The sequence below is a fragment of the Pseudopodoces humilis genome, chromosome 11, assembly GCF_049639895.1.
Source record: "Pseudopodoces humilis isolate 2021_Gansu_Grassland_sample_001 chromosome 11, ASM4963989v1, whole genome shotgun sequence".
NCBI lineage: Eukaryota > Metazoa > Chordata > Aves > Passeriformes > Paridae > Pseudopodoces > Pseudopodoces humilis.
In genome coordinates this window covers 11,837,843-11,858,811 of record NC_142210.1, presented here as the reverse complement: position 1 = coordinate 11,858,811, position 20,969 = coordinate 11,837,843, and the positions used below count along the sequence as shown (strand labels likewise).

At 42.1% G+C, this 20,969-nt stretch overlaps 1 protein-coding gene across 2 annotated transcripts in view; it reads left to right on the top strand.

Annotated features, from left to right (window-relative positions):
- The first annotated feature begins 11,534 nt into the window (after positions 1-11,534).
- PLOD2 (procollagen-lysine,2-oxoglutarate 5-dioxygenase 2) overlaps positions 11,535-20,969 on the top strand; it is a 49,578-nt gene continuing 40,143 nt past the window's right edge. Inside the window, exon 1 of one of the 2 annotated variants that reach the window (XM_014256201.2) lies at positions 11,535-11,816. In XM_014256201.2, the coding sequence (XP_014111676.2) occupies positions 11,729-11,816 (88 nt within the window). In that variant the 5' untranslated portion in view covers positions 11,535-11,728. The remainder of the gene's footprint in view (positions 11,817-20,969) is intronic. The other variant, XM_088061063.1, reaches the window with a different exon arrangement.

The window sequence follows — 20,969 nt, the reverse complement described above, 5'->3', positions numbered from 1 at the left end:
TCCTGAGCAATTAATTTTGATTCAGGTGCTTTTTCTTTGGCTAGGAGGAAGAAAAAGGCATTTTTCACCCAGGCTGCTACAAGTGATGCTGTCTGTCCTTTTGCTGCTGAGGTAAATCTGTATTGATAAAGCATTTGCAAATGCCCTCCTACAAACTCCCAGCAATTCTAGTAATAGCTGATGGCTGTTAACAGGCTGTCAGCATGGCATCCACACTTTACTCTGCTGAGGACCAAAATGTTTTAATCTAACACATGTTCTTTTTTGGCTGTAATATGAGTGTATGAAAGAGAATTGCAGCTAGTGTGACATTCTGGTCAGAACACCTGATCAAGTGTCTCTTCTCATGTTAAAATATAAGAACCATAATTTTTTTTTTTCTCCCAAAATAAAGAAAAAAAGCAACCAAGTAGAATAATGAAGATGCTTCTGCTGATCTAGCAATTTTGTGTTTAAAGTTTTTGTATATGATGGAATTCTCTAAATAATGATCATTGAATTAATGATTAGACTTAGTTAGACAGTGCCCCGTTTGTTGGAGATCCCTGTGGCTGTGGAGCAGTAACTGAGTTTCTTCCAAGTCACATCAGTTCCATGCTAATAATGGAGCAGATCACAAGTGCAAAAGAATACTTTGGTTTAAAAGTTTACATATGCAACTCCCAAAGAAGTTTTGGTGCAAGATTAAGAATTTATTCAATAAATTTTAAATCTGTAGGAGTCTGGAAAACATTTGCGTCCTTAAGAGCAGCATTCTCTTCCTCATCACCACTGGAAAGGCACAGGGGCCCCTGCAGCACTGCTCTGGGGCATGCCCTGGGCAGTGCAGGAGGACCCAGGTGTTGTGCAGAGGGGCTGTAGGTCCCATGGCACCTGCTGTCCCCAGGGACAGGCCACCAGCAGCCACCTCAGGCACAGCACACATGCAGAAACAAAGCATATTTGTTAGTACCTGCTTTCTGAATCTTTGCTCACTGCCAAATATTTCCCAGTGGGTTGTGGGGAGACCACATCACAGAGAAGTGTTGCTTCCTTGCTCTCATCCACCCACCACCTAAATTAGGTGTTTTATAAATATTTAATCACCAAAGTATCCAAGTCATGCTCTCTGGTTATGGAGCCCCAAAATGATGGGAATCACAGGCTGAAGTTTGCGTGGAGTTAGAAGTGAATGGACAAATTCAGAACGAAACCTCCTCCATGATGACAGACTGATAAATCACGTCTGTTTTCCTCTACAATACAAAGAGGGAAAAACCAAAAGAATGACCTAATTTAGTCATGGAGATGAATGGTGTGACAGGAGAGTGTTCCTAAAAACACACATAAAATGTAAATCCTCCTTTCCTGTGAGTGCCTGGGCAGCAGTTGACTTCTGTGACTCACTTAACAGAAATTCCATGGGAAAAAGGTTAGGCTTTCTCTGGGATGAAAAGAACAAGAGCAAATGATATAAACTGTGATTGTAAAGCGAATTCCTGCCTAATATCCCCTGTCTGCACTCTGTGGAAAGGAAACACAGCCAGTAAAGCTTCGATTGCTGCAGTAGGTCCCTTATCTTCGGAGAGGTGAAGGAGACAGGCTCCACAAACAGAGCTCCAAGGCTTTGAAGGTTGACTGGAGAGTGCAGGTCCCTTTCAGAAGAGAAAAGGAGCACATCTCACCTGAGATTATTGGAGTGCTGACTGAAAAGCACAGACATTTAACCAGTAGCTTCTTCCTCGCTCCAGTCAGTCATTGGTGTGACGTGGAATAATCTACAGGGGAGTCACAGCCAAAACATCTTCCCCAGTTGGATGCAGGGAGAAGGAGTCAGAGTGGAAAAAGTGTGTGTATTGCCTACGTGCAGTTGAGTTCCAACTCACAGAGTCTGTTTATGGAAGTTTATATTCAGCTACATCATCAGCTGTCTCAATTACAGTCCTAGAGCACAGGGGTAATAAAAAGCTAGAATTATGTTTGAGGACTGGAGAATTGTTTATAATAACCCAACAGAACAAATGCATATTGATAAACAGCAATCTGGACTGGTCATGAGCAGCAGAAGGAAGAGATGAAGAGCAGGATTAAATGGTCTGGCCTTACTGAACAACAAGAATCTTCATTCTCTCTGATACTGATCTGGAAAAAGACACATGAGGTGTCAAGAGGAGAAAGAGGCTGCCACTGAGATTTTGCAGAAGCCTGACTTTAGAAGTATATAAATTTTCTTGAATGTCTGTGATTTAGAGGGGATTTTTTTTTTTCTGCCTTTATATTGTCTTCATTAAGTATTGGAAATTGTGTCATGGTGCTCTCTCTGGCTTTGGTCTCTACTTTGAGCAAAGTGCAATTCAAAGATTATATTTTGTTTTGGAAGCAAATGATTTCTACTCTTTAGACTGGAAAGATGGAGAGGTTATAGCTATAAACTCTTGGGGGTGTGAACCTTTAAATTGGGTAATATGGGTAGCCTGTGGCAATAATAATACCTCACAATATCTTTATTCAGTGATTTGAGGAGTCCCGATGGCTCAGTAAATATTCAGTAACAGTCTCAACATCACCATTCAGATTGCTAGCCCCCTGCTAGCCCAGGTGGAGCTCAGCAGGCTTCTGCAGGCTGTCACTACAGTGCTGTGCACAATGTGTCTGACCTTCCTCTGGAGTCAAACAATACCATATTTACCAAACTGATACCAATAATAAAATCTAAGTAATAATAATCTGTTAGGATTGCTTAACATTCCTGCTGATAAGAGATGTTTACTAAATGCCTTTTATCTTGGAACAACTTCTGTCAAGGAGCATCTTGAAAACAAGGATACATGAAAGGGAAATAATATGATAATAATGGATGTAAAGGTAATTTTTTTTGTTTATAAATTATACCCCATATCTCTGGTTAGGAAGAATTCAGTGGGTTAACAGAAATGTTTATGTACCTTTTCCAAGCAGAGCAACAAGAGTTGTATTACTGACCTTTTTATTCCCTGAATCACATGTACAAATCTCACTCTAGGCACCTGAATGCAAGCAATAATCAATATTCTCACTTCATGTGGGGAGCAATATAGTTGAGCCACAGTGAGTTCTGCAGTCCTATTTTCAGCTAAATTCTAAATTGTAGCAGGCAGCATGTAAGCATAAAGGGACAGCCACATTATTAACTCTCCTGTATATAAGGGTTTTGCAGAGGTGATAATTTGCTAGATAGCTGCCTGCCAGAATTAGATATAGGGGCTATAGGTTTTTTCCTTATTTCATTCTGGCCATATCAAAGAACACTGTTAATGTGTAAATGTCTCAAAGGGAAGTATAGCCTTACACTGGTACAGGGACACAAGGAAAAGGAATTTATGTCTACCCCTTTTCCTTGCCATGACAATAATTTGGCATTTTCCTGGCCATTTACTTGGTTCCTGGGGATGTGTGCTCGGTGCCTACCAAGTGTGCCTCCTCCTTTAGGTACCCTGGAACAGAGGCTGCCTGCAGAGTTTATCTGAGGATACTGTACTGAAGAGGACTGCAATTTTCAACCTTCTAAACTCTACAAAAGTGATTTTGGCTACAGAATTTTATAGTGTACATATCCTCTTGATGGAGTGAAAAAAGACTGAGGAAGAGGGAAAATCAGAAGAAGACAGGGACCCAGGTTCATCAGCACATGATATTCATTTTATGTGCCATTTTGGCCACTTTCTTAATTCTGCCTGGAACTTTATGAACAGGCATTCAGAGTGCTGGGGTACTGCAGGGCTACCTGTGACTCCTGCTATTTATCCATCACAATATTCTTACTCCCTCCAGAGGATATTGCTGCCTTCCAATAGACAAAGTTTGTTTAGTTTTTTTTAAAAGAAGAAATTTCTTTCCATCATATTCCCTAATGCTGAATCAATCTTGAACACCACAGGTTTAGGATTATCTGGATGTGAAGAGCCAGATCATCCCTGAAACTGCTCTCCTAAAGCCCAGATTACAGGACCAAATGCACTGCCAGTGTCAGGTTTTGCCAACTTTGATAAGTCATCAGAATTAGTTTGAGACATCATCTTCTTGAGCATCCAAAATAAATAAGCATAAATTGCAGTCTCTGAATGCAAAGTAGTCATCCTCCTGGCTTCTGTTGAGTGATGTGCTAAAAATAAACTAAATTTCAGAATATTTTGAAAAGACTTCTCTTGAGGTTCTGTAGGAAGTTCTCAATGTATTTCAGTCTGTCTGTGAACAGAAGACAGGTGAGTTGTCTTGAACACAGAGTGGATAACATTCATCAAAACTGCACTGCTATTCAAAGTTTGCCTTCTCTGTGCCCGTTTCTGTGTAAGCTGAGAAAAGTAAAGCTCCCAGCCTTAAAAAAAAGCATGTGTGCTTTTGCCACTGGCCTAAAAACACAATTGCGAAGAACTATTCAGAGTGGATGCATTTCCCTTACACAGTATGCAGCCTGTAACCTAAAACTTTTTCATTCCTTCAGCAACTCCTGGCCATTTTAGGGTTAAAGGTCTGAATGTTTTGCTCTCACAATTTCCCTGGCAGCCACTGGGTGAGTGATTGAGTGCAGGAGTGCAGAGGGAGTTTTCTAGTAGTGATCTGAACATAACATCCCTTCCTATCCCCTTTTATCAAATAAAGCTATGTACACACACAGTGCAAGATGGGAGGATGAGAAAAAACCCTCAAAGGTGTAAAGTTCCTAAATGTTTCTAAGTTTGAAAACACACTCCCCTACTGATTGAGTCATGACATTTTCTTGCTTCCTTGCTTGTGCCAGGGACAGTGCTCACAACCTCAGTTTTCCTGGTAACTGTATTTAACTCTTCATTTAAATCTGCTATTTTTACTCTCCTTGTTTTTATTGGCTGCCACCTTTTTTCCCTGTAAAAGGTTTTTTTGTCAAGAGGCAAAATAGTTGGGTATTGAAAAGCCATATAATATTTTGACCAGACACTAAATTAGGAAAAATCTGTGGTTCTTAGCTTTCCTTCACCTTTCCTGAGGCTTTCACACACTGCCTGCTGAAAAGTGGGAGCTGAAAAACTCTGTGGAAGGAACTTTGCAGCAGCAAAATAATGGCCAGTCCATCTCCTTTCTTTTCTCTCCTGAATCTAGTGCTCCAGAAATGCTGCCAGAAGTTGTTTTTGGGCCATCTGGGATTCCTCATTTGTATGATAATACAGGAAGCAGGAATAAGACTAATTTAATGGAAATTTTGTTATAAATCAAACTAAATTACTAAAAAAACCTACCTGTCAAAATTGGGACAGCAGTTTCTATTTACCTCAAACAAATCAGCTGGAGAGAATGAGATCATTGTGGATAGGCAGAGCAGACATAAAACTCCCAGAGCAGGGGAAGGAAAAGAAATTTTGACCAGAACCATTTCAGGAACAGAGGGTATGAAATCTGATGTCTTCCCGTAGGGAAATACCTGTGGGACATGGTTCTCTGCTCCAGTGGTTTTCCCAAACTGCTGCTGTAGAACTCTCCTCTGGTCTTCTGAAATCACAAAACCAGTTGGCTTTAGGGGAGCTGTTGTAAAAACACATTGTGAGCTCCCCTTGCCCGTGGGTCATACACGTGTGACACCCTCAGCCTGCTCAATACCACCGGCTTACTTCAGTGGAACGCTTTCACAGCGATGGGCTTTTGACAGACACAAAACTCCAATTGATTCCCAGCTCCAGAAATTTCTTAAAGGCATTTTTCTACTAGTTTCTATTAATCCTACACAGCAAACATTTAATTTTTTTGTTCTTTTTTGCCAGTTTTCTTGAATGTTGCTTCCTTTTCTATTATATTCTTTTCTGCATCCCTAAACTGTAACAAAAACAACACTTTGGTCATGTTGATTAATTGTGCATTTCAACACCTCTCATTTGAGGCTCTGGGAAGCATTTTATAGTTTATTGGGTGATGGGAGTGAAATCTTTACAGGATCAGCAGTGATCAGCAGGATTGACTCTGCAGGATTTAATTCTCAGTTTCTTTGCCTATATAAATCATGTAAAAATGAATGCTATGGAAGTGAAAAATGGGAATCAGACCTTTGTGTCCACCAGAAGCAGCACCAGAGGTCTAATGCATCTGGTTTAAGGCCAGACCAGCAGGATTAATACTCTTGTGGTGCTCACTGACTCTTGTACCACAGGACAGGCCCTTGAGGCTAGAGCAACCATGTCCTAAACGCTAAAGGATGGACCACAGACAAAAACTTAGCAGGGCTTTTCTTGGGTTTTCATGTTTTGCTTCTCCCATCTCAGTAAAAGAATGCAACTCTCCTTGTAATTTCAAAGCCACTCGTTCAATCTCTTTGAGTAATTATGGGATGACAGCCGATTATACCCTGGAAATGCTTGCTAGCCTTATTAATCTTTTGCTCATATGGGCTGTTTATAGCTATAATTATAAACGAGTGAATGAAATGAAGTAATTTCTGATTGAGTGGTTTGGGAAAGAAACCATGACTCCAGCCCAAAAGGTTCCCCCAGTGCTCCACAGTGAAAGGTGCTGAGCATCCATGGAAATCAGCGGGGGCTCAGCATCCCTGAGGAGCACTTGGCAGTTCTTGGCCATGGTTGGATCACACCCATAATCACACCACTGGGGCAGCAGCTCAGAGAAATGCTCTGATTGAAACTGAGGATAAATTAAAGGGAGGCGACCAAAGAGAAACTATTTTCAGGCAGTGAGACTAGAATTTCAGTGCCATTTAGCCTGATTCTTTGGAAATAAATTGTCTGTGGAATTGTCTATTAGGGTTAAAGTACTTAGGAGGCCTTATTACAGGCTTGCACACACATATTGAGTCAGACAATGTGATGCACAGTTGAATGCCATGGTATTGCCAGATGGACTTTCATGTCCCTATTGATGCTTTTTTTTTGAAAAAGAAGAAAAATTAATTCTAGTTTAATGATAGTGTTTCATTGGCTTGTGGCCAAATTTAAACAACTTCAGGCATCTAAACTAAATATATCTGAAGAAGGTTTTTTCCTATAACTGACAAGGGATTTTTATTTTTTTTTTATTAATTTGGACTATCAATTCCTATTTGTATTATTTTATAATAGCAAACAACTATTTTCAGCTAACCCTGACTCATGTAAAATACTGATATGTGTTGAATTTATAATTCAAAACTAGTATTTTATTTTTAGGAATTACACTTGGTAAACAATTTAACCGGAAAAATTGGTATGACATTATCTCAAAGGTCTCTTACTCATCTAGTATCAAAAATGAACTCATGTAACCACTTTGATTAATAAATTAGATCCATGATACAAGAAAAAGCCAAAACCTTTTATTTAATTTTACAGTTTATATTCACTTGACCCAGGGAGTGAAAACACTGCTATGGAATTACTGCTGTAACACAAAGAGAGGACAAAATTTATGCAACAAGGAAGACATTCGAGAGGAAAAGCTGGAAGAGGAGATGAATCAATTAGTTCTTTATAACAAATAAATAATGACTGCTGCTATTGAAAATACATGGGAGATATCTGAATTTTCCCAGACAAAACTTTATCATCTGTTAGAAAACTATGATCTTTATTGAGGTAAGGGACTTGGGATGCTTGAAAGATGCTTTTACTTTATTCTTGGAATGCCACTGCTGGGGAGTTGTTGAAAATCTCTTCTGTCTGCGGCTTTCCACACATCAATCTTGTTATTTTTCTTTTGTTTTAATTAATGTATAATGAATAATTTCAGTATTACAAGGCTAGGGAAGGAAGTTCATGAGAGCAATGCTTCTCTTTTTTAGCATTTGTGAGGCTCCAGAGCAAAAGAATGGCTTTTGAGCCTAGATGCAAGGTGAGAGAAATTCAAGGACAGAACACTACAACTGCACAGATTGATTTTTTTTTAAGGACAGTGAGATGAAGGGGGATAGGGGATGTGAAAAAGGTCTCATAAGAAGTTGCTGTGGTTTAGAAGGCTTTCTGTGACAGGACCTCCCTCTCTTTGACTGCAGTGGTGGGCTGGTACTGCAATGAACTATCTTTGTTTCCACTCCACGTGGCATTGGCTACGCGCATTTTGAAATATAAAATTGGTGGTGGTTTGGGGAAGATGGGTTTCTAACCTCATGATTATTTCCTACAGACAATTAGGAGACAGGGAAAAGGAGGTACAGATGGGTAGACATAGACAGGGAGTTACTGAGACCATAAAAATCTCTCTAAATGTCTAGGAAGAGCTACTGAAGGGATTAATGTTAGAAACAATTGTGGAAGCTGTTCTATTCTGCAGAAGTCCTGTAGAATTTTGCCCAGATACTTGACAGCTGAATCTGAGATATGATTGCTGAGCTGTTGAAAATGCACAGGGTCTGAAAGATAAATAGATTTGGTAACTAATTGTGAGGTTAGAAAATCACTTTTTACAGTTACTTTTGGAAACGAGGACTGCTTGTATTTGCTCCCATTCTTGCTTTCCTCACTACTGCTGTAGTTTTATGACAAAAAAACTCCTTGGGCAACTAAACCTCTCTGCTGTCCTCCATGCCTACTTAACAAAACAGATTCATTTCTTATGAAGAAATTGCCTTGTTGCAGAGGAAAGGGAAAAAGGCTCAATAAAGTCAAAAATCAAAGGAACAAATAGTAACAATATTAGTGTGAGTGTGAGCCTGTTTCTTGGAACACCTGTAGGAATTCCTTCAGGAGTTAACCTCTGTAGCTTAACAGGCATACTTGGACATTTCACTACATACTGCCTATGTCATTCTTTAAAATTGTCTTGGTTTGAGGGCAAGTTTCAGCTTAGGAGCTCATATATTTAAGTGTTGCAGATGCTACACCGGTAACACAGTCCTGAAGAAGCCTGCAAAAGCATCAGGAGAGCTGAAGACCCTGCCAACCACTAGCTGCCAGTTGAGGCCCTGAAGTTGTATTTGTGCACAAAAGCAGCATTTCTAACCCAAGTGTCTGTGAGAGCAGGGCAAGACAGAGCCCCTGGGCACTGCACAGCTGGTGCAGCTCAGTTCTGGAGTTTCACAAGCATTTTCGTTTCCATCAGCCAATGTCCGAGTGAAGCCTCTGGGGGTAGGAGATGTCTTGACCACATCTGTCACTTTGAAAGCAGTGTTTTGGGTAGCTTTCAGTTCTGTTTTCTCTCTGGGGACAAAGCTTGCATTTTCTAAGAACAGTCTAAAATTGAAATTAGCCTTCAAGAGACTATGGAAAATGACAAGAAAATGCATAAATTTCTAGTCCAAGTCTGGGCTTGCACTTGCAGGTATGAGCTGTGTTTATATCACAGCTCTCTCAAGCCATTTTCCTTCTACTTTAGAAATCTGTCTTTGCCAGCTATTTCCTTTCCTTCCACTGTTGCATATTTACAGAGCTCTTTCACCAATTCCTTTCATTCTTCCCTGCTACTGTTTACTTGTACATGTTGATAAGAAAATGCCTCTTAGGATTCCTCTTGGACACTCTCTCCTCTTTATGCCCATTGTTTTCCACCTAACTGCTGTTTCAGGACCTGGTGAAACAGCTCTCTTTCTTTGGTGAAAGCAGCTGCTTATGACTGTGATTTCTCAAAGCACTGGGTATGTACGTGACTGTCAGCCACTGATTTTACTCTCAATTCTAGGGGCTGAAGCTCTGTCTGATTCCCATTCCATCCCTGGGAGCCATGACATCATCTCCATGGTATTGTGAAATTATACCCAATAGTCCTGTTTTTTTCCTCTCAGGCTTTATTGAAGAAATCTGTGATTTCTTTCAGGGTTGATAGTGTGTTCTACATGTCTTTAGTGATTTACTCTCAATGAGAGTTTGTTTTTTTTTTTCAGCTTTGCAATTATACTTTCTATCTCTCAGTACAAGTGTTACCACTAAGCTGCTCTGGATCTGAGGTGATTGATCTGTCGAGAACCTCTTGAAATGCTTGTTTAAACTGCTTTCGACCTTGAAACTACAGCTGTGATATATTAACTATTTTTTCCATCTTCACTTTCCATTAGCCAAATTTCTTGAATTTGTTTATTTAACCAAATCTGAAGATGGATGTACTTGCAGGATCATCCCAGTCATGGCATTGCTCACTTTCAGCTAATGTGGTGAAATGATCAGCAACAGTGGTGCTTGTTCATGGAGGAGTGAGCAGAGGCTGCTCATGGATCTGTGCAGCAATGTGGTCATACTGTCTGCATTCAAAACATATTTGTTCTCTGGTGAATATCTGTGTGCCTGGGAGAGGTGGGAGGAAAAAGTACATCATGAGTAATCGCCCAAGAACTGGAGGATCATTTTTGTTTCTCCATCACTTGTATGATTACATTTTTAGTTCCCAGCAGCTGCTTTCATGAGCCTCTACATTGCAGGAGCTACTTCAGACTGAGGACCCAGTCTTTTTATTTGGTTTGCTCTCCATCCCTGCTGTCTGTGCAGTCTGATCCAGAAGGAATGGGCAGTTCTCCCAATTAACCAATTGCCCATAACCATAAAGGCATTTCCCAATTAACCATAAAGGCATCTGGGAGAATAATGCAGGCTCTGATTTCTGCCCTGGGTTCCAAATAAGAGCACACACTTCTTAGAGCTGTAGTAGCTCAGGTCAAGTTTTCTCTTTCTTCCCCCCTTTTTTCTCTGTTCTCTCTAGGTCCAAAAAAGAACATCTGTTAAGCCCATAGAGACATTTAGAATAAAAAAATGAGGTGTCTATTTGATGGCATATATGTGGGACTCAAATACATGAATCTTACTTTCACCACTAATTTTTGTTTTGGATTATGCCTTTGGTCTTCAAACAGTATTTTCAAGGTGTAAATCTACACTGATTCCAATAGGTTGACATCTGCTTTTATAATTTTATGCCACTTTTAAACATTTATGGTATTTTTTTGAATATGCTTTGTATCACAAGAATAAAAGGAGTGAAGGTGGGCCAGTATGCTTCATCATCACGGTGCTTGCCTGCAGTGATTTTTTTGGCTGTTATTCAATGACAAAAATAATGATTTTATTTAATAACAAAAATGTAGCAGTCTCGTGTGTTTTGATTAGACAAAAGAACAGAGTCAGCTGAACGCTGAGGTGATGGAAGTTTTGACAGACGTGTCTTTCTCAAGTAGAGCGGATGGGCAGCGCTCCCGATGCCATCAGGGCACACAGGCGGAAGGGTAGCATCGTTTCTATGGGCTCAGGTAGCGGCTTCAGGTGCTCACAATCTCCCGAACAAAGTAACATTTTCGGGAACACGTTTATCGGGACATAACGGCCAGTGAAAGCACTGAGCAAATGCCTGACGGGGCAGGAGGGTGTAACTGCTGGCACAGCAAACGCAGGAGCGCTCCCCGACAGCCCTGCCCGCCGGCTCCATCCCTGCGGCACAGCCCGGCCCCGGCTCCATCCCCGCGGCATCTCCCGGCCCCGGCTCCATCCCCGCGGCACAGCCCGGCCCCGGCTCCATCCCCGCGGCCTCGCCTGTGCAGCGCCCGTGGCTGCGGGCCCGAGGCGGGGCTTGGCCTTTCGCCCCTCCCCGGCGGCGGCGGCCCCGAGCGCCGCCAGCGGCTCCTGTAGCGCCGCCGGTGCCCCGGCTCGCCGGCCCTCCCACCGCCGTATAAAGCCCGGCGCGGGGGGAGGCCCGTGGCTTCTGCTCGCCGCGGAGGAGGAGCGGTGTCTGGCCGCCGGGGTCCCCAGGCGCCTTCTCCCCTCTCGTTTTCCCCGGCCGCCCCTTTCCCCGCTCTCGGGGGCTGGTGGCGCGGGCAGGCCGGCGGCTGCGGAGGGCGAAGATGGCGAGGAGCGGCGCCCGGTGGCCGCGGCTGCTGCTGCTGTCGCTGCTGGCCCTGGCGGCGGCGGAGCGGCGGCCCGGCCCCGCAGGTGAGCGGGGCTGGGATGCGGCGCGGGGCTCGGGATGCGGTGCGGGGCTCGGGATGCGGTGCGGGGCTCGGGATGCGGTGCGGGGCTCGGGATGCGGTGCGGGACCCGGGATGCGGTGGCCGTGCCCGCAGCGGGAGGTGTGTGCGGACGGCGGGGATGCGCTGCCGGCCGGGCGGCATCGGCCGCTTTGTGCCCGCTGGCGCGGCAGCATCCGCGGGGAAGGGAGCGCCGGGACCCTCGGGGTTATTTATTTATTACCCCTCGGCCCGTCCCTGCCCCGCACGGCAGCCCGGAGCGGCTCGGCGCTGGGGGAAGGGGCCGCCCGGGCAGAGCTCCCAGGTTGCCGTCGAGACGAGCCGCTCGGCTGGAAGTGTCTTAAGCCGCCCAGGAGTTCAAAGATGCCCAATTCCACTTTAGGGTGGAAAAAAACAGAGGGGAGAAAAAAAAAAAAAAAAAAGGGAAAAAAAAAGTGTTCCTTAAGGGGAATTGAGACTCCTAAAGTTTTGCGTTGCCCGCTCCCCGCCCCTTTTTGTCCCGTCTCCACGGGACAAGGTGTTGGTGAACATATTTTTCCAGTGCTTGGAAAAGCAATAGCATCAGTCACTGCTTCTCTGAACTTAAGCAGCCGCTGATGATGTTTCTTACTTTGTGCAAAAGTCAGCCGGAGACTTCAACACCCCTTCCTGTCCTGCAGAGCCTTCCCTGCCTTTCACTCGTGGAGTGGTTTTTGGTTCAAGGAGCCAGGATGTGGAATGAAATTTTATCTTCAGCATGTAAAATAAAGAAATGTATACAGGAAATTCCCTCAGGGAGAGGTGTCCTAGTACATATATGTCCAACAAGATGCCGAAACATATTTTTTGCTTTAATGTTGTTCAGTGCCTGTACTTCTAATTTTTATTCTAGGCATACAGAGGTATTTCATCCCGCTACATTATTACCACATGAAATCCAAAATACTTTCATTTCTTGGCTTGTTTTCTCAAGAGTTACCAAGTTATTTTTGATATCTATCTTAATTTCTTCTTGGGTTAACAAGGAGGCTTCTTTATTTGAGCAGGAAGTTTTGGCAGCAGGTTCTAACTTTGATATTAAAACTACTGAATTAGTTGATAAGTAGTGTAAAAAGTTAAAATAATTTTTTAAAAAAATAAAAAGCTGTTGAAGAATACCAGACCACTCAGTGAAGTTCTAATTTCGAGTTTTCATAATACTTTGCTACTTTTGGTCATTCAGAGTATTTCTCTGGAGGCTATGGTGTGGTTGCTGTGTGTTGGGGAGGTGTGAGCATTACCCTTCAGCCCTTGCTGCCCCTCGGAATGCACCCCCTGGGGACAGGTTTGAGCAAAAAGTTGAACTCCTATCCCTGTTTTCAGGTCAGTGAGATTGTAAGTGGAACTTCTTTGGAAATTAGATATGGCAAACAGTTATTCTCAAACTATATGGCAAACATATCTATTCAAATAATGTTTTGTTTTAACTGTGCGCTTGAAATGTGGGCTCTCAGGCTGGTGTAAAGTAATAGCTGGCATGGTAAGGATTTTTCTTTAATCCTGCTGCTTTTCAAATGTGTGCAAAGCAGAGTCCCTATTCCAGACATCACTGTATGATTCAGCAACCCAAAAATAGACTGCTTTGTCTATATCAATAATAAAAATGATTTTGCACAAGTTAAAGTGTAAGAAAGGTATAGGTGTTCATGTAGGAAGACCTTAATTCTTTTATATTTAGACAGGAGTAGTCTGAGTTATAGCAATCTCTGCTGAACTGAAACCACTCAGAGTAGTTTCTTGACCTCAGACACTGCCTGCTGTGTTACTTATTTTTATTCCAGTTTTAACCCTTAAATGTTTTCCCCGAGTCTGTGCTGTATTGCACTTGAAGAAGTGCAGACCTTATGGTGCCTCTATTTCTAGAAATCTCTTTTTTAATTTCTAGTCTCTTGATACTTCATACAATTTGGTGTAAAACAGCAGGCAAAGACACAATTTACGTGGCAGTTTTTAATGCAGTCCATTAGTGTTGCTTAATTGTGGCAAAAGCTCTAACAAGACAGGAACCAACTGCCAAGCTGCATCTTTATTTCTTAATAAGACTTTACTCAGAAAGGCTTGGAGAAGTAAGTGTGGGAGAGCTGCCTGTTGCACAGCACCGGCTACAGGGAGCAATCAGCGTGGCCCTGTGGCAAACTGTGTTTGCAGAAATCCCTCTGCGCTCCTTCCTTGGCCACAGGTTTATGCTTCATGCAATCACAGAGAAGAGCACTGTTGAGCTCTGAAACACTGGCTCCTGTGTGGTGAAGATGCAGAAGTTTCCGTGTTAAAACATCGGCGCTGAAATATTTCCATCGCACCGCGCTTGCAGATTGCTTATCGTGACACACAGAAAGAAAGTCAGTGGAAATGACATTTGTGATTATGTGAGAGGCAGACACTCTCTTGGCAGCAGTTGTAAATTATGTTCTCACCTAGGATGTTTTATTAATCAGCTGTTTGTACGAAAAATGACTTTGCAGCCTTTGAGTCCGTTCCCCAGAGCGGCTGTGGTGACTTGGCCGCAGCTGTGCTGAGGCGTCGGGGCCCAGGTTGTAGTGGTGGCTGTCAGGCAGGGTTTGAGGTGGGCCCCATGGTGTTTGTGTGCTCTCCCAAAGTGGGAGGGGTGCCTTGGGGGGCTCCAGCAGTGTGGGTGGCTTCCCAGAGCAGCTGGGCTGGGACGTGTGGCGGCCCTGCTGGCTGTGGAGCGCTCTGAGCTTCTTGGCTTTCCTCCACCCCAGTGTCCCTCAAGTGCTGGTCACAAATGGTTGGAGCAGTAATTGCTGGCTGCCCTAGCTCTGCGAGGACTCACTTTGGGATACAGCATGTACTGCTGCCATTTCTGTTAATTGGGGCTCAGCCTAAGTGGTCTGAGTGACAGAGATCGATAGGCCTTTCCTTCTGGGTCACCTGTGGTGCCCAAACGAGAAGATTTAGTCATTCAGCCATCCTGACATACTTATTAGAAGTACTGACAGACTCGGCGTGCTTGGCGAAGGAGAGGCCGTAAGCACAGCACTCTGTGCCTGCCTCTGTCTCGGCCCAGTTTTCTGTCTCTTGCCTCTTTACTGGTGCTACTTCTGTCTCCCCTTGTACCACAGTACCTAAAACTGCTGCATAAACCTGTGTTATGGAAAAACCTCCTCTGGACTTGTTGGGAGTTTTAGGCCCTTTTTGTGAGGACTGTATGAAAAAGCTGCCCCTTAGAGGTGAAGGTAAAAGGTGAGGGTGATGAACCCACAGGTGTGCAGTAGTCAGTGCTTGGGGTACCTGTGTCTGGGGCACATCGTGTGGGTACCATCAGTATGCACCACTTAGATGGGAGTTGCCTACTCGTGGAGGTATCTTTAGCCTCCAGCTTTGAAATAAATAGTGAATGACAAATGACACTGGAGTGGGAGGTGTGGGTGTTTGGAAGTTAGTTAAAAATAAGCCAACATTGTGGTAGAGGTGCAGAGCGGCAAAGCTGTGCTTTCATCGTGTATTTTTCCCTGGAAAATACTCATCCTTGTCACCCAAAGTTTGCAGTCTGAGTTCTCTGTAGCACTTGGGGTTAGAAGCTATGCCAGTCTTTTTGGAAAAAAACAAAAAAACCCCCATAGATTTATTTGGTCAGGCTTTTCTTTCTTTTCATAGGTGAGGGTAATAATTAAGCTGTGGAAGTACACCATAGGGTTGGATGTGACATTGCTTTGCTCTGTGATACACAGTGTGTTTTCTGCAACTTTTAACCAAAAATGCATTTTACAGTCAAGTAAGGACAAGTAAAACAGTTGTGACCTTTATCATCAACATTGGATGCTGTAAATTGCACTGAAGGGGCACAGTGGAGTGACCTCTGTATTTATCTGAGCCAGGGGTGGTTTGTATGAAATGTATTTCTCTCAAGGACCCAACATTATTTCTCCGAGTTTTCTGTTGGAGGGTGGCATATTCTGGATAGTCGTAATTTATGGGCTAGTTTTTAGCTTTCTCCCCTCCCTGCTGCTTAAGCATAAGTGACTTTGTCTTTTCATGGGGAAATGTTTAGTTTGTCTGTTGAATTAGCACTATTGCACTGTGTAATCAAAAGCAGTATCTTTCCATTTGTGTAGAGCTGCCAGTCTGAATTACAAATTGACATGCTGCTGAAGTGAATTTCCTTGTGGGTTATTCATGGGGAGCAAGCATGGTTGCAGCAAGCACATTTTTTTTGTTTGTTTATAATGTTAATTTCTTATAGTTTTTGAGGGACCAGTTGTAAACAGGTTGGAAAGGGAAGGATATCTTTTGATCCCTCTTAATTTGAACAGTAGCAGGGTTCTCTCCAGAACAAAACACAGCTTGACCAAACAGATTAGCATCAGGTTTGTGTGTCATGTGTAGTAATGTAGCTCCCGAGAATGAATGTCACTTAACTCTCAGGGAATACATGCTTGCAAGCACAGCCTGACACTACAGGTACCTTTAGGATTAATAGAACTGCTTCTAGATTTTTCCTTAAGGTGAATTTGATTTTAAAAATATGGATTATACTGTTGATAAGGAGACTAAATAAAGAGTAAAATAAAGAGTACATAAAGTATTACATAAAGTTTTATCCCAGATATCTGTTTTTTAAGGAAAGAGCAAGTATGTTTTTAAAACTGCAATATTTGTAATTAATGGAAACATACCATAAGGAAACAAAGACAAAAAAATGCAAAACAAAAATAGTCTTGTCAATTAAGCGCCATTCGTCTGAGAATGAATTCTGTTCCTGTGGCTCTGTGTTAGTGTGCAGGATGAGCCCATTCTTGCTGAAATCAGCTGTGCAGAAACTAATCAGCCTCTGATAGCATTGCTCTTTTAATTTTTTTCCTTTTTTTAAAGTAAAAATAATTAATTTTTGTAATTCACATGAAAATTTAATACAGTGTCTTTGTATCATTTACTTAATTCTACTTTACTTCACTGTAAAGCCATTGTGTTGGATCAGAGCCAGGCCCATAACTTTAATACTAGAAATTGCTGGGTGAAATGTATGATAAAAACATCTTTAAATATACATCATATGTGCCATGTTGTGGTGTCTTGTGTCACAAGTAGGACAGAATTTATTTCACAGTTTGAAGGACTGAGTTGTACAGAACAGGGCACAAGTGTGGAGTTTAAATTTCTTGTTCACACAAAAAGGGAACTTTGAAAAGTATGGGATTTTTTATTTTCTTTTTTTTTTTTTAAATTTCTGGGGTAGTGTCACTTGTGTGTGAAGAATTTTATATGTCCAGTGTTCGGACACAGGGCCAGATGTGAAGCTGTAGGGCAGCTTTTTCAAATGAACTGACTGACCTGGGTGGTAGCATCTGCTTACAACATGAACCACAGTGCAGGCACGAAGGACAGCAAAGGACAGCTGTGGGTCTTCAACTCAACCCCACTTCCAGCTTTGATTCCTCTTTTTTTTTTTTCTTTTTTTAAAGATTAGTCAAAGGAGAAACTATTATCGCAAATCTTAACTTCTGAGTTTCATTGATGGATTGATTAGCTGTCAAAAGATTGACTTCAGCAACGCCTGGTGCTGTGTGTGACCACTTCTGTTTAAACAGCTGGGTTTGTTAAACAACAGCCCAGGAAGAAACATGCTCTTCTCCTGATACATATTTATGAGAGAGACAAGAGAGGGCAAGGCTACAAAAAGGCAGAAGCTGAGTAAACTTTCTCACTTGGGCAGCTGATGCTAATTGTGTCGTGCTCTCAGCTGCTCAGCCCCGATGACAGTTCATAGCGGGGCTGTCCAAGCCGTGCGCTCAAGCAAGACACAGCCTGTGCCATGACTCCATCCACTCCGCTCTCAAGATTTTTGTGGTTTGATTTCTATTTGGGCACCCATAAACAGCTGCAACCTGATCTGTTCCCCATTTGTCAGGAAGTTAGGCAGCTAGGAGTTCCTTCATGCATGGCAATGTTGTCATTTACAAACAGTCGATTTTAATTTTTTTTTTTCTTAGTTTGAGAACCAAGGAGCATGTCTTATCTTTGCTTTACTGCAAAATAGCTGACTCAGTACATGGGGTCTCATCCAAGTCCTCTGAAGCTGATGGAAAAACACTTTACTGCTGCTTGTATTTGGCTTTGTTCAACTATCAAAACAAGGAAATCTTGCATTAGAGTGAGTGCAGGCCTGAGCAATGGCCAGTGCTGCACACAGGGCTGATGTGTGTGATTGATGAGTGCACATACAGTTCTTAATGAGCTCTTGTTGACTATATATTCAATACTACTGAATTAAAAGAAAATAAGTTAGGAGTTGAGACATGATCAGCTTTCAAATGCTTCCTGAAATCAGTTATATATCAGGAGTTCCTGCTAATCTTTGAAAGTGTGTGTGACTATGAATAAACATATCGAGAAAGAGCTGTGATTTGCGTTTCACAGATTTTTATTTAGTTGGTTTTGAACTGGCTCTATTCAACAATTGATCATTTTAACGTAACCATTTTAGCTGCTGTACCAGTGCGACATCAGAAACAATGTGACAAAAGACAGCAGTGAGCAGCAGCTCTGTACACTTGCCATTTGAGTCAGACTGCATGGAAGAAGAAAATGCCTGTTCATACCACTGTGTGCTGCAAATTAGAGCCTTAGGGAATTCCAGTTTGTAGGAAAGGAAAAAAAAATAAAAATATTTTGGTGTCCTGTCCAGGGGCTGTGTGTTAGCAAGTGCTAATCTAACATAGATTCTCCACTGTGAGAAAATTCAGAGCAGCTCTTGCTTACTGTAAGGATGTGTTTTTGCCAACTCAGCTTCTTTGTTCCTTTAAAACACGTGAGAAGAGGGAGAAGCTGGTAACAGGCAGCATGTGCTGTGGCTGAGGAAGTTGCAACAGTACCAGCTATTTGAAAGTAATTCGAAGTGGGTAATGATACTTTCTAGATTTCTTTCCCTAGTGAGCTCAGGAAAGCTGTTTGCCCTTATTTAGGTCTGTTCCCTGTCTTGGGACTGTGCTGGCAGCTTTGATACCAGTAGCTATTGCTCTGTGACTTCAGCAAGGTTTCCAGATAATGTGGAAGAGCACAGGAAGGATTATCTATAGACAGCCCATGCATTGAGTGATCCTGATAACCATAAATGCCAGTTGTGGTTATAAACTGTTTGCAACAGTTTAAAGACAGAAGGAATTTTTTATTATTATTTTTATTTTATTTTTTTCCCCTACAGGTTAAACCATTATAAAGATCAGATGGTAGCAGAGGTGATACCTGTCTACCTCCATTAGTTCTGCAATAACTTTATACCATCAAAAGAAAGATTTCTACAGGTCTGTTAGTAGCTGGCCAAGAAGAATCTCATAAGTTTTTGGAAATTACAGAAGTAATGTTTGTGTTACTGTCTGTATTTTGCAGTAAGACATGTATACATAGAAGTGCAGTTGTTCAAGGGAGGTTTGTCATAGAAAGGAAAACAGATCAAACTGGGGTCTGTACAGTAAGGTCTGCTTCTTCAGATTCTGGCCTTTAAAGGCATTGGATCCTAGAAAACCTTCTTTCTCACACCAGAATTGTATTGGTAAAGAAAATCAGAATGTGCTATGGGTTTGGCAATCCATGACTGCTCTTGCTATCTGTTAATTCTAATTCTATCTTTTATTTTAACTTGTACCACTTTCTGATCTTTCATGAGCTTTTCAAGCATATTTTGTCTCCCATCCAAGGATAGTTTTTAGCGTCAATCCAACCATGCTACTGAACTGCAGAGAATCCAGTCTTATTATGTGATCATGGCTGTGGTTAGTGGGACTTTGAAACCAGTCTGCCTCTCAGGGAAGCAGTGAAGTGTGGGATGAGTGGAGGCATGCAGCAGTGTTCTGTGCAGAGCGGAAGATGACTGTATTGTATAAAGATCAGATTAAAAAAAAACTTCAGGACTCCCAAGTATGAAATAGTTTTGTTTTATGCCCCTGTCATCTTTCCCCCTCCTGCAGTGTAATGCACATTTATTTCCTGAGAAAAGATGATGACCATGTTTGCTATTTCAGCACATTGTTTTGTTTCTAAAGAATCCTAGGGGGAAAATAAACAGCTTTCGGATGGCTCTGTCTTTTCCCTCTTTATGCCAAAAGTTTTATTTGACCAGAAACACTTCTGTTGGCTTACTACTTTATGTGAGCATATGTATGTCATAAGCTGTCACTGGATGTGTATATACATATATATATACACATAGTTTGTGTTTTTCTCATAGTGTACTTAAGATCTTTGCTGCTGGATTGCAATAACCAAGCATATGTCTGTAGGTATAATTTATAATCGTGGTTGCATTGTATATGATGGTTTTTTCCCATCTCCAGCTGTTTGACATAATTTTAGAGTACGTGGATTTTTCAAATATTTTATTTGACACAGAATCTTTATCAATGAGCTTGGATGCATCCATGTGCTTCTTCTAGGTAACTGTCCAACCTATGCTTTAGTACTACCACACCTTTCTTTTCCATTTTGTGTACTGTTTTTCCCCCTTAAATCCACAGAGGTATTCCTTGTATCCTTCCAGTTTCCATGCTTTTTTCCCTTATCTAGCAACTCATTTATTAGCGTGCTGTTGGTTTATTTTGCATATTGTAATAACTAATTTTGTGTTTCAATCTTTCCATAAATAAGCAGTCTTTCCTGTGTTGAGCAGCTCAGGATGGGATGTAATCTGCAACCAGGAAAGTAGGCTGCTTTATGTAGACACTAGAATATGGATAACAATGTATTACAAATACCAAACATCATTTGTTTACCATTAAAAGCCACTAGTTTTTAAGATAGAGATAGATTTTAATGTCATAATGTGGTACCATGAACAGATGTCCCTTGATCTTCCAGCTCATTTCTACTCCAGGGAAGTCTGTACTGTTTGAATCCAAGGACTACATGTCAGCTTCCGTGTGGCTGTGAGCAATATCCTCTGTTTTGGCTGCTCTCAAGCTACTATACTAGTGCCCACAACCCCTGGTAGAAATTACGTAGCAATGTCTGAGAGTGTTCATTCAGGATAAATAAGAACCATGTGGGTGTGTGAGGAATGACTGTAGTTCTTTGCATGCTTCCTTGCCAGGACACAAGGAGAAAGGTCACCGCTACTTAAAGCGCTCCTGCCGTGGCAATTCCCAGCTTA